This window comes from Phalacrocorax carbo, chromosome 15 (genome assembly GCF_963921805.1).
Source record: "Phalacrocorax carbo chromosome 15, bPhaCar2.1, whole genome shotgun sequence".
Classification (NCBI taxonomy): domain Eukaryota; kingdom Metazoa; phylum Chordata; class Aves; order Suliformes; family Phalacrocoracidae; genus Phalacrocorax; species Phalacrocorax carbo.
Genome location: NC_087527.1, coordinates 6,817,024 through 6,831,326, shown reverse-complemented (window position 1 = coordinate 6,831,326; position 14,303 = coordinate 6,817,024). Strand labels below are relative to the sequence as shown.

Genomic DNA, 14,303 nt, shown 5'->3' with positions numbered 1-14,303 from the left:
TCAGGGAGCAAGAGGACCCCACGCTACCTAAAAATGACTATTGAAAAAAAAATAATTACAAAATCACAAATATTTTCCGAAATCCAGCAGCTTCAGCAGCTTGGCAGCCCATGGTCCATTTCCAGATTTCTCACCCGGTGGGACAAGTTTTAATTAGTGAGCTCCTGCCCCCTGTCTTGAGGCCAGCTAACGTACCAGGAGGCGCATTTGACCAGTGACGCAGCCAGGAAAGGCCAGCATTGCTGGGCAGAAACACAAACTCCTCCACAAGCCCATCTTGCCCCTGGCACCTCCGCTGCCCTCCCCGCACGGGCCTGGCAGCCACCGCTCCGTGAAGCAGAGGCAGCTGCGAGCCCCCTTTGCAGCACCGGCCACAGGTGGCAGCAATGACAGGGATGGGACCAGCTGGGGAGGGACGCCACCACCCGCATCAGCACCCCAGCACCCCGCACTCCTCGGGAGGCACCCACCATCCACAACCCCTTTCTGCCGCCTGGACTCCACCTCTGGTGCTCTGAGCAGCTTCACCTCTCCCAGCCTCATCCACCCGTTCTGCGGAGGACACAAGTGCTCTGGTACAGAACAACCTCCCGTGCAACCTACTTGCAGCTGCCTCTGTTAATTTTCTATTACTTACTCAGTTTCCAGTTATTTCTCCAGAAGTCTGTCCTGAAGCTTTGCACATCCCTGACACCAGACTAAACGGGCCTGTAATTGCCCGGCTGTTCCCCCACACGCCCTACATACATATCCTATACTCATATGATCTTACCCCAGCTTCAAAGGTTTCTCGGACATCCTTGTCAAGAGACCCACGAATTCATGTGCTACTTCCTCAGGTGTTCTGCAAGAGCAGCTGTTCAGTCTGAAGGGGCCATGCTGTTGGAAACCAGCCTCTGCACCGGGCCAGGCCACTTCCACAGCTCCATTCCCTGACTGCAACCGGGCAGTGCCGCAGCCTCCCCCTTGCACCACCCCGCCCGCTCGGCACAGCGGGGTGACCCTCGCCTTGCGTAGGCAGGATGCATAGTTAGCAGCAGCTGAAACACATGAACACCGCCACAGACCAGAGAGCCGCTGTAGACCAAGAGCATCAAATACAAAATTTGTCTGCAAAACTGTCAGCCGGACGCATTAAGGGAGGCAGTCATAATTCACACAAAAGCAAAACATCTCCCTACACTAGATAGCGGCAAGGTTCCAGCTAAGGGCGTGTTGCTCAGCTTGAAATCCTAAAGCAAAACAAAAATCCAAGCAAGCCCTTCCCTCCCCCCAATCGCTACTAACGTTCAAACACAGGTTTGAGCTCACAACTACTGGAGCGGATCCTTAGAGGACTTCCGACTTCTTTCTACAGCTCAATAAAACTAAATGCCAGCTCATTAGCAAACTGCAAATACTAATACCTAAGACAAGAGACAGAGCATTTTATGATCAAATTTATTTAATTAAATTTCATTGACTGTTTTACTGTAGGTCACACCAGAGACTGCCAAAGTTAAACTAAACATTTTACATTCCCTGCAAGATTCTCTCAAGTTTTCACAACTAGCCCAAAAACATGAAAGTTGTAGGGTCCCTTGCCCTCAGTTTGCGTTACGACTCACATTAATGACAGCAGGACTTGAATTCCAGCACTAAAGAGAGAACTGAGCCCTTGGGTTCTCAGGTGTGCAGCAGCCCTCCTGGCTGTAAACACTGTTAAAATCATAGGCATGTGTGTATGTGTGTGCGTGTCTCTACGTATATTTACAAAACCAACCTCCTGAGGGTACGGAGGACAAATAGCTATTGAACTGCTAATGCGCAAAGGAAAAAAAAAGAAAGATTTGCAGCACAGAGGGTAGGAGGGTGCAATTACACGGAGAGAGGTACAAATGCCCACACGGCGGCAGACGTGTCAGTGCCTGGCCCTCGCAGCACGCAGGCACCCTGGCGGGGCAAGGCGCTGCGCGGACACGTTTGTCACTGCCCGTAATGGAAACCAGGTCACTCCTGTTGTAGGCAAAGTAGGGCCAAAGTGATTCCAAAATACTTGGATGTATGAATATGGAAGCTTGAGCAAGGCTTGCCCCCACCAAGGTTTCTGTGGATGCTGGGAGGAAACCAGGCATTAATAGAACTTTATCTAACTAGTGTTTTTAAAATAATCTGTTTCTCATCTAGCAAGCAGTTTGATAATATACGTCTACGATATGCTCCGAATATTTCCTAAAAAATGCCGAAGACATTTTCCCTATTTGAGAGTTATCTACAGGTCTTTATTATACCATCTTTTCTTTTACGTGTCTACCCCTAACAAGTATCAGAGAAATATGTCAGATGCTACAATTTAAACTTTCATCATATCTGAAAGTATACATCTCTTTTAAAGTGTATTTTCAACATGAAAAGAGCTAAAAATCACAATTATATTCCATTGCGTAACGTGTGTGAAATCAAGACCATTTGCATAGCTTCCAAAGTGAAACTCTGGAAAATAGTGATTTCATTAACAGGACATTACTTTGGGGAAGGGCTATCATCACCCTTCACTTCCACTGCACGGTCTAAGATATATTTGAAATACACGACAAGTATTGTCAGTATCTTTGTCTAAAAAGCCAGTTTCTGGAAAATTTTAAGCTGCAATTATTTTATAAATCACAAGCCATTTTTCCTTAATCTTGCCAATTTTAATGAAGAAAAAACATTAGCATTTCAATGTACAAAAGTCCAATAAAACATGATTTTTTTACTCTCAAATCAGTGAATGGGTAAAGTTTGGGTCAAACTTATTCAACAGTAAAAGTCCTCCAATTTCCACTAATAGAAATTTTTTTTCTGATCTGACTATAGGATAATGACAACCCAGAAATAAATAGCTATAAATACATTCATTGTTCCTATTCCAAAAATAACCACATAGGGAAGACACAAAACTGAAATTAACTTATTTGAATCTGTTTCTTTACAATGAGATATGGGCAAGTTATAGCAGAGTGACTCAGGACAGGAAAAAAAACAAGTAGGGAATAAATTGGTCCAGTATCGACATTCATGAAACATACCAGTTAGCATAATTCTGCAGTTAATTCATCCTTTAAATGACACTACTCAGTTGATTTTTATTTGCTTCAGGTATACATAATGAAAGCAGTTTCCTTTGAATCTTTGCTGAGGACAGGTATAGTACCCTGGAGACACTGTAAGAACCCCCTTCAGTATGCATGTCCGTATATATAATTATATACAAATAATCATGCATCCACACACACATTTGTATATCAACACTGCATGTGACGGTTAAATCCATCATCATTCATCATTGGCAGCACTTGTTCCTCTGACTTGGCCTTGATTACGTAACTGTGGAGAAAGAAAATACAAAATTGAGCATTAATAGTTTCCTCAAACAATAATTTCCAAACAGGCAGTTTTATTAATCTCCAAAAAAAAAAAAAAAAAAAAAAGGGCAGGGCAGTGACATCATCACCAGGACTGAGCAAATCATACCAAAGCAATGCAAGACTTGTTAGGGAGTCTGAATTTGAGTGCCGTCCTCACTGGTGGACGGCAGCTCCAGCCTCTGAGGAGGCTCACGCTGATCAGCAGGATTTTAGGAAGTGCTTTGGCTGGGGATCCCGTCCGCAGCATTAGAGCAGTCAGTGGGAAACACCAACATTAAAGTACTGGACACACATACTCAAAAGCTTTTAACTCTTGGACAACCTGTTTCCCGCAGTAACAGTCCTAACACAATTTAGTGTTTATAAATATCTGTGTGGAACTGGACTTTAAGAACTTAACATGCTTCCAAGATGGCAGTCCACAGTTTCCCTCCATTATGTGGACTAAGTCCACTTATCACTTTGCTACTGAGTGCGTAGCAAAACGATGCTCGTTGACTTTTCTGATTTGTGCCCGAATGAGTACTTGCAGGCTTCAGAGCTCAGTGCCAGCACGGTGATGACAACAGGTCATGCACTTTGGGTTTCTGTACTAGATAAGCACAAAGCAGCAGGTTACGTGGCCAACGCCTCAGGCATTCTGCCACTGGCCCAAGCACCTGCCCAGCCTATTACAGTGCCTGTCTGTGGAGAAGGTCTCTTTTGTACCCTGGACACCAAGGGTCATCTGCAACTGTTGATCACCACAAGGTTATCAAACAGGAGGGAGGTAAGGCCCAGAAGTATTATCTGGATATATGTCCATTTAGATGACTCCTGCCAGCAATTCCCATCCATCAGAATGTTAATCACTTTCCTCCTTTTCAATCCAGCAGTTGACTTACACAGCTTGATTTGCCTCAGAACCTACAGAGAACTCCTCTAGACGTCAGCAGCCAAAGTGCCTCGAACGGAACCCTTCTTACGCATCTAAACGTAAAATAAAACTGTGAGCTACCACATAAAGAACCTATCGCGCTCTTGGTTAGTAAGAGAGAAGTAACGATCTACATGACCAGGATTACTTTTCCCCGGCCAGGACCAGAATCAGGACCCAGCTACCGCTGAGGTTTTTTGGAGACAGGGTATACAGTTTCCTTTTGGTGGAGAAGCCTGGGAACTGCACAGCAACTGTAAATGATGCTTCTTAGATTTTTAACGGCCCATGATGTTTCAGCATGGAGCCACACTGCTCAAAATACCCCGTGTGGCATTTCTACCCTCGCAAAGACATGAGGTAGGTCAGTCACGGTGCTTTGGCAGGGTCAGATGCTTTTCTACTATGCACTGATTAGCTGATGCGTATTTAATGAAGCACAGGTGCTCCTCATCTCCAGGAGTCAGATACATAAAACATTAGGTGAAAGATAAAGAAAAACAGTGAGAAAAGGATGGGCTGGGATAGAGAAATTCTGGAAGAATGCTGGTGGGGATTCAGAGAGTAACAAAAAAAGGAACAAAAGCAGAGATCCTGACTATAAAAATTGACTTAAGACGAGGAACAGGACCAACAAAAGAAGTGAAATGTGCACAGAATCTGAAGAGAAAGATTAGCTCAAACAAGGAAGAAGGAAGAGTGTTAATGAGAAAGGGAATAGCAACAGAAAGCAACATATGTAAGAAAATGTAATGCTGCCAATATTATTACGCTTGCGTTCTGCAGTTGTTTTTAAGCATCATAGAACTGCAAGGTGCAACTCTGTCAGAAAAGCTGTCTGACTACTGCTCTGCAGGGATGGAAGCGTGAAGATATTCTTGTCATATTAAGCACCTTATCACTTAAGTGCTCGCTTCCCAGTGGTCCTGGCCATAAAACAAGTGTTTTGTGGTATACTGGGGATTTAATGGAAGTTACTGTTTAGCACAATGGATGAAATAGTTGAATATGAAACATAAGTACAAATTATTTGGGATAAAATTAGCATGCATATTTTATTTGGCAGTGATATTTTTGCCTTTAGGTTATTCTCCAATAATGCACTTCACCACAAAAACCTTGAAATTGCATCATTTATAGGTGTTTGTAGATACCCCTATTTTAACAGTCAAGAAAAAAACAGAATATTTTAACAGTAGGTCCCCACTCCTCTCACATGTCACAATACACATAAGAAAGCTGTGTTAGTGTAACTAGTCAACACATTTTCTTGTGAAAAACTGACTTTTTCAACACGCAATACACAAGTTCCTGTTGCTAATGTCTTACACACAAACTGTTTGAAATAAACTATTTGCATTGCTTTGCAAAAGAAGCAAATAGTAAATAACTACATTTGATATTTAAGAATGAGGATAAATGTTACACCCAGAAACACGTGATCTGTTTTTTGCTTAAGGTAAGAACTAAAAAGAAGCGAAGAGTTTGCAAAGAGTACCTAAGTACCTTAAAGAAGTTACTTACCCATGAGAAATGTGAAACAACTTTCTCTACAAGACGACAAACATCCACAGTCCACAGAGATACAGAAGGGAAATTTTCTCATGCACACAGATGTGTCAAGTGCTGCTTCCTCTCTCCAACACACACCTTGCATGCACTCCTCACATTGCCGCTATCCTTTCTCAGAGAAATTGGATGAGGTCCATTTCATTCCAAATAAAGAACTATGGGTGTGCAAAAGACAACCCTCTGACAGAGATCAGTTATAGAGAGGAAAGTGGTTACTCTTCCTCCTTCACAGACACCTAGGAATAGGTTCTGGCATAAGGTAGAATTAAAGGAGTAGTCCACACAATATGAGAGAACACCTGCCATAATCAAAAACATCCGAATGCCAATGAGAAAGCACAACGTTTGCAAGAGTGAACGAACATAATTCTTTTCCAAAGCATATTCTGTTTGCCAAAGCAAACAATCCATTCAGCTTATTTGAAAAGTTGGGTTCTACCAGCTCAGAACATCTACCTATTAACACACAGAACAGTGAAGAAACACTTCTTCCAAATCCATAAGACATCTCAACACAATGCAAGATAGCTCCACACAGTTCATAAAGTCCAATCATGGAGAGCATAACAAGTGAGGATGGAGGAGTTGCAGCTAGTTTTGATACTAAAAGAAAAGGTGTGCTGGGCACAAACCACAAAATGCACTTCAGAACCACTGTCAACAGTAGGTCTAAAGCACCAGGCAATCTGTTTAAAGATGTCTGATAGCTCGAATGAGTTAAATCATGCAAAAAAGTGAGTTACAGCTGAAGACACATCGTGTCTTGAAAGAACCAAGACTATGGAAGGAAAATGACAAGCTGAACGGGTTTGGGGCATAAAGCAATCGACAAAATGGGAAGGAAATAGAATTGCAATTCCAAAGACTGCAAGAACTTAAAAAAAAAACAGCCGGATTTAAAATGAGAAAGGTTCATGCCAAGGGTCATGCTCTGGAAAGACACTAAAGGCACTTCCTGCCTAGCCTGTGATGTTCCTCCACCTCTTAAAGGAAGAGTAGAGAAAGTGCCCTATGGATGAGCTTCCTTCTAGACATCAGTTCAAAGACAGATCAGGCTATATGTATGTGGTCCTCACAGCCACTAAAGCGTGAAAATTGACACCATCTCAAGCCTGTTAATTTTACTGACTTCCTTTTTGCAAGTAAAATTCTCAGTTTTGGTGTGCTAATCAGGATGAGTGGAACAGCTGTCATGTGATACATTCAAGCTTGCTTGAAGGCATGTTTGAAGAAAAAAAGTAATCCGATCTAATAATGATTAGAAACGAAACACAGCAAGACACATGATGGAAAAGCAAGACGGCAGCTCCGAATTCTAGCTGACACTGAATGGCACTTTGTGCAGCGGGCATGGTACTGTAAGTAAGGAGGTGGTCAGGGCAGACACCGTGGGTTTAGTGACATCAGAAATATTCACCTTACAGCCACTTCCAGCTTGACAAAACACAGTGTGCAGAAGCTTGAAGCGCAGGGGTCTGTACAGGAGAATCACTAAAGGGGCTGTAACATTCATGAGCAATTGCCCAAACACACACAAGGGGATGGACGCACTGTAACTTGCGTCAATTCCCGAACAGATAAATAGTATAGCTACAGGAGGAAAGCACACAAACATCAACCATTTAAAAAAAAGCATTCTTACAGCTTCCAGCTCCTTTTGGGTTTCATCTTCCATTCTCCTAATGTCTTCCATAGTCAGATCAATCCACTTGTCAATCCAACAGAACAACTGGCGATGAAAGTTGGTAAATATCCTTTTTTCTTGCTTTAAGAAGATAAACAAACAATAGATAATAGGCCTACATTTTGCCAGAGACTGGTGACGTGATTGCAGCTGTTCAGTTTGAGAAGTTATAATCTTTAGGTACATGTCGCTTCACACTGCTACAGGTTCAGCCCACTCACATTCCTCAATCCAGTGTAATCTAATTTCTCACATGCTTTAACATGGAAAAAATTAACAAATTTCACTACCAAAAAAACGGTTCAAGAAAGTTCAGTGATTCACGTTACTTGAAAATGCTGAAGAATCCTTTTAAAATCTGTTCTAGCTCCAGGAAAGCACTACACAGAATAAATGTAGCATCACAATGGCTTGAATATTTAGCATGAACTATATAAAAACCTATGACAGCACTGTCACATGTTCTGTGCTCACTATTAAAAAACAAGAATGGCCAATTCCTAAAGCCAGAATGAAGCAAAAAGCGAAGTACTTGACTCCAAAGATGGCATGATTGCAAGTTGTACCACAACAGCATTCCAGTAAGGTCTGGCATGCAATTTCAAAGGTACAAAAACCTTGAGAGTATAAATTTTTAAGCTAAGGATTCCACAGCCCTTTCCTTAAAGTATGCATATCTGTGTTCTGAATCCATCACAGTAAGAATATTTTCCCTGTTCCTCTTCTACTTAAATTGGCAGGTTTCACATTTCAAAATACCTGCCAGACCCAAAACCCCGCTGTGTTATGTTGAACAACTGCAACCTGCCAGCTTAAGTCCACCTCCAGCGCCTTGAGATCTCAACTTTTATAACGGTGACTTGGACGATGAAAGATGCATTATATAAACCATTCAGTTTGCAAAAGTACCAGTATTGCTTCTGACTGCTCTGATGAAAGTAGTCGTGTATATACAACACAGACCTCTATTTTACCACTAAAACTCAGACATCTGCATGTATTCAGTTACTCAGGTTGCCACCTAAAGTTCATCTGCTCCCAGGTTTTGCATTGCTCAAGCTGCCAACTGACCTCAAAAACTAAATCCTAGTGCACTGGATTCTACCTGTGTCATACCTGGTTTTGCAAGCATTCAATTTAAAAAAAAACCAAACAAATACTTCAGAATTAGCAGAATCACAAGAACAGTTTCGTAAGAAAACTGGAACATAAAATACTAGAGAAACAACAGCACGTTTTATGCAAGTTTCAACTCACAAGAGGAAAAAAAAAAGAATCAAAAGAAGTCTCTTCCTGGCAAGTGCTCTTGCTTACAAAATCCAGTGTTAGACCTACATGACACAGATTCTTTGCTTATACTTTCACTTTTTAACTTTGGAAGTTATTCTAGTACCACCAATGAAACACCATTGCTAGTAGAGCAAGACACAAGTGGCTGTACTTGCTGAAGAAATAAACAGAAATTGCTTGACTGTAAGCGACAGGAAACTTCATCACTGTTTCTCCCCAAAAAACCCCACATCAGCACAGAAGCACTTACCTTTTGTATAAAGTTTTCAACTTTGTTCTGCAGTCCCCACCACTTAAACTTGATAGTCACCAACTTGTAAGCACACATTTTAGGACACTCTTCATCAGTTGCTAGTTCTTTCTGTTCGTGGATAATGGGAAGGAATTTTTACTTTTTAAAAAATGTACTTAATTCAAATTAATTCAATAGAATTATTAGAAAGTATAATCCCAAGTATAATAATTAGTTTCTAGTAAATTAAATTATTTTATTATAAGTTAGAATTCTAAATATTTAGAATTATAATAATACTTAGAATTTTAAGTATTAGTAAATACTTAGCAGTATACTATGAACATAGGGTAATAGGGATTAATAAACAATCAGATTAAATCTGTAAGACAATTCCAACCATGCTGCAAACATATACTATAAATCTTAGTCTTAACATGGATTTAATTTTAATGATTTCCACTGTAATATACTTTCTGACTTATGTAAAACAAGAGACCATATCATATTTTCAGTTTAACAAAGCATGTTAGGTCACTCCAAGCCCTGTAAAGAAGAAAAAAAACCAAACCCCAAGCCAAAAAAGGAAACAGACAGTCACTTAAAAAAAAATCAAAACCAAAACCAATAAAACCCCTCTGTGTGCTTGGCTTGAATAACAAGCAATTACTATAGGAAGTCCACATATTTTCATTCTTTATTTCTGCAACAAACTTCTACATAGAAGTAGTTTACAGCATTTTTAAGCTAAATTTCTTTTAACCATGAAATGGACAACTCCTATTGGTCATGCACACAGCAAAAAGATTTACTGCAAGATATATCTAACATAAAAATCTTGGTGAATAACGCATATTTATTTAACACAGAATTTTTATCACAAATACTCATCACCAGAGAGCACTTAAATGAAAACCAATTATCCTCAGAAGACTGATGTTCTATTCTTGAGCAAGAAACAAAGTGCTGCTGCTGTTTGGTGTTCCCAAACAGCACAAGTGTATGTCCAGGCATTAGTAAAAGGACAGAACTAAACGGAACATACACATTCAGTTCTGCCAGTTCCAGGCATTCAAAGTTTTTTTCATTTTACAGCTGTTTTTAAAAAACAAATGAGTAACTCTCCACTTTCTTTGGGTCACACAGGCCCAAACAGACCATTCCTGCATCAGCCTCCTGCTTCCTTCCTGAGGAGGAAGGAACAAAAAACATCTAAGGCAGGATGCACATTTTCAGCACAGTTTACAAAATTAATTCCTGTGACAATTTTACCCTGCTAGCAAGAATACTTAGCCCAGGTAGAAAGAGTATTACAATAATGGGAGTTTGAATATACGCCTCCCCTCATCGTCATCTCAAAACACACAATATATTCATTTTTCCATAAGATTCCAGCTAATGCTCAGGGGCCCAGGACAAACCTGCAAGCCAGACCAAAGGTCTAACTGGCTCAGTATTTTGACAGCAGCCAATGGCAGAAACCTATTGAAAAATATAAAACCCAAGGAAGAAAATATCGATAATTCACTTAGAAACTCTAGCAATCTCCAGCTACTTCTAAGCATGGAAACTTTCTGATGCAGAACTAGTTTCTGTCTTCAGACACACAAAGGAAAGAATTAAGACTGAGTAGATGTGTAGATCGCAAGATCGCAGCACTGCTGAGCTTCGAAAGGACTTTCTCTGACTGCCAGGTGCAGGAGCCCTGCTCAAGAAGGGTCACTTACAGCAGGTTGCCAGGACTGTATCCAGTCAGGTTTTGAGTATCTCCATGGATGGAGACCCTACAACCTCTCTGGGCAACCTGTTCCAGTGTTTGACCACCCTCAGTGTGAAGAAGTGTTTTCTGGTGTTCAGATGGAATTTCACATTATTTTTGTGTCCGTACAATTGGACTGTCACAGGATGAACTTTTACCATGTTGAAAAGACAACAGCAGGAACAGCTACGGCAGCACCAATTAGGTCAGTGGTATACACTGCCTGCACCCTCAGCTCTCATGAAGACAAACTGGAGTACATGGAGCATCCAAGAGGTAACTTTGCAAGCTTTTATTCGGGTAATGCAGCTAATAGCAGTGAAGTGTCAGCTTCAGTGGGCTACTGAAGCTCTACTGAAACTTTCAACAGCCCTGTTACAGCTCCCTGTGTTGCCATGTTGTTTCCCATCCTTTCACAAAAACCTAGTTCCCTACTTTCTTCCAGCATGTACAGAAGTAGAAGAGTGAACGGCCAGTGCTGCACAAACACGCCCCTGGAACTACAGCCTCATTCCACAGGGGGACAAGAGACACCTTCCTTTCAGGCTACTTTGATTTATGATCTCAGGCCAGCTGAGAACGAGTGTGGTACAGTGTAGTGGGAAATGGGGACACTGCTCTGTCAGACATGGTGGTCAGTTATTTGACACTTAAGGCACAGGCCAAGTTTCTGATAGCAGAAAGGTGGTGATTCTTCTGCCTACTTTCTGCTTGCACAACCACATTCTAAGATGGGAAATTAGAGACCAAGACCTTGCTGGTGCAGTGCATCTTACTCTTATATCTGATGCTTATCTTGCTGCTTTGCAACAACTAGTGGGAAAATAACTAGTGGGGACACCTAAACTAACGAACCTCTCAGAGCAAGTCCTTCGTGCTGGTTTTGGGCAGAAACATTCATGCTGTATTTAGAACTTTTTTGGGTAATGAAGGAATGAATGCTTTTACAAGAAAATTTAAGAAGCTGGGGCACCATTTGCAAAACACTTAAAAACCCCTCAGCATTTACTTAAGCATAACTCATCTCAGTACACACTAAATGTAAGAAGCAAAATTATGGTATTGTCAATGAAACAGTTCATTCACAGTAATGACAAACTAACTGGTAACTAGGGCCTGTCCCTGACAGATTGCTTGTATATTCATTTAGTACACAGCAGTTAGCTTCTCAGTTCCTATGAGGTTATCTGGTGTAGCAGACAAAGTATATTTCCTTCTGGGATGGGCATATATACATGAATTTTGACGGCTGCCTGTGGAAGGATGTGCTTTGTGACCGGGGCAGGCATCTGCTGGCAAGTTTTGCATTGCTGTTCAGGTGTCGTTGGGTTCCATGTGGTATACCCTGGTCCACAGGAAATCTGTTTCTGAATTTGAGTCGAGCAAGGTCCTGGGGGAAATGGAGGAGGACCTCAGGCAACAGATTCTATGAAATGTTATTTCAAGAAAGGATCATCTTTATGTATGCAGCAACTGTTCAGACTAAATTGTTAAGAGAAGTATACAGGCATTACAAAGGTATGTTTGGGAGACACACACATATTCCAACACTGACATATTCTGCACCAGTACTTATGCTGCCTGCTAAGGAGTCAGTTCTCAAGCACAGCTTTCCTGTAGTTGAATATGTAAGCAGAGCAAATTCATACTAGAAGTGACTAAGTGCTAAGGTTTCACAATGCAGTCATACTGACAGCCACATAAGAATAACTCAATAATGTGTTCATGCAGAAAGGTAACACTAATATTGAAGAGCTTTCATGGAATGTACTCACATTAAAACAGACTTATCCAGTAATGACATCATGGAAATCTAGCACACTAAATTTTGGTCAGACTTGAGGGTGGAGGAGGAAATTATATTAAGCAAGCAGTCTGCACAGGGTACTTGGAACAAAATTTCCAGTACGCAGGCTTGGGTAACTGCAGCTTTGGTAAAAGGCCAGATGGCTTTACCCTGCAGTAAAGCTTTGGTCAAGTCATCCTCCTGTGGTTACACAATGACTGTACTTATTAGAAAATGGGTAAATGACCAAGAAATGTGGAAAACTGATTTCCCAAACCAACTCGGATCACATGGCAGATGCATCTGCGCATGCATGCACACACACACGCACACATGCGAACAGGGTGTATCATCTCACAGAGGCAAAAGATTTATGATGAAGCACTGGAGGTTTTCACGTGCATTTTGTATATGCTCCACACAAGTGAAAAATAGCTAGATACTCAATACCGCAAGGTGAGGACAGCCTTCGGTTTAGTTGCCACTATCTACTACCAGTTTTCTGGTAATTCTAAATAAAACATATGCATATGCTATCTTTTACCCTGCTCTAAGAAACACACAGTTATAACCATTTAAATATAAGAAAGTTTCCAACAAATTTTTTGCATTAGATCACCTCCAGTGGCTACCACAGCAGGCTGATGACTTCCATGGAATTCAGCATGGTGTATATTCAGATGTCAATCCTGAGTAAGGATAATGTTTATCCAATGTAATTTGCATAGCTTTGGTTTTAGGAGTGATACTAAACAAACAGCAGACAGCACCTTTGCTTACTAACGCATTTGAAATTTTAACAGAATACAAAAAAGCAGTATTGAATTTCTGCCCTCTGTTTTAAAACTAACGTTGCTAATGCTAGTCTCTAAGGAAGCGTGAACTATTTTTTTATTGCTGACAAAGACTTCATAAGGTTGTAACATCAGTTCTTAGTACCTTCCAATTTGGCCCCAAAGGTCCTCTCTTCGTCTTAACCGACTGGAATAACGCAGGGTCTTCATCAGCTTTGTAGTCCTATAATACAAGAAAAAAAATTGAGAGGGGAAAAAAACCCCAAACAAAACACCAACCAGATTCAATATCCCACTGTATTAAGTTTCTGTTCAAGACTACCAAATTGATTCTCCTGAGTGGTCTAGAGCAGGATGGGTGGAGTTAGTCTAACTTAAGTTTCTGTTGAATATTCCATCACACCCACTCACTCACCGCATTATCACCAGTGGTGCTCATTATCTGTTTATACTATGACAGCATGCCAGGGCTGCCTTCTAGGTCAGAACTTTCTTGTGCTGAGCACCATGTGACATAGGCGCTATCCTGTCATTTTTGTAAATTTTTGAGGGGAAGAGAGAGCAATATTACAGAAACTAGCATGCTAACATTATCCAAGCTGCAGCACACGTCCACTCCTGAGAACACAAAACAGAAAGGGAAGAAGGCGTAAGTGAACTAGCTTGCAAAATTAGAAACTACATAATCTCAATCTGTCAGACACACCACCAGGCTAAGCACAGGGGCACAAGGCAGCAGTCTCAGCGGCCTTGTTTTACCACTAATATCACTGGTTACCTAGTCATATTACAGTGGGGAGAAAAGCAGATACTGATAGAGTTGAAAGATGACAAACACTTCCAACATATGGATTTACTTAATTTTACTGATGAGGAGTATG

The 14,303-nt window shown here is 41.1% G+C and overlaps 1 protein-coding gene across 2 annotated transcripts in view; it reads right to left on the bottom strand.

The window, feature by feature from the left end:
- Nucleotides 1-1,421: 1,421 nt before the first annotated feature.
- Nucleotides 1,422-14,303, bottom strand: part of PITPNB (phosphatidylinositol transfer protein beta) — a 34,199-nt gene continuing 21,317 nt past the window's right edge. Inside the window, exons 8-12 of one of the 2 annotated variants that reach the window (XM_064466778.1) lie at nucleotides 13,568-13,645; nucleotides 9,102-9,212; nucleotides 7,520-7,642; nucleotides 4,274-4,358; nucleotides 1,422-3,348 (exon numbers count right to left, since the gene is read on the bottom strand). In XM_064466778.1, the coding sequence (XP_064322848.1) occupies nucleotides 4,311-4,358; nucleotides 7,520-7,642; nucleotides 9,102-9,212; nucleotides 13,568-13,645 (360 nt within the window). In that variant the 3' untranslated portion in view covers nucleotides 1,422-3,348; nucleotides 4,274-4,310. The remainder of the gene's footprint in view (nucleotides 3,349-4,273; nucleotides 4,359-7,519; nucleotides 7,643-9,101; nucleotides 9,213-13,567; nucleotides 13,646-14,303) is intronic. The other variant, XM_064466777.1, reaches the window with a different exon arrangement.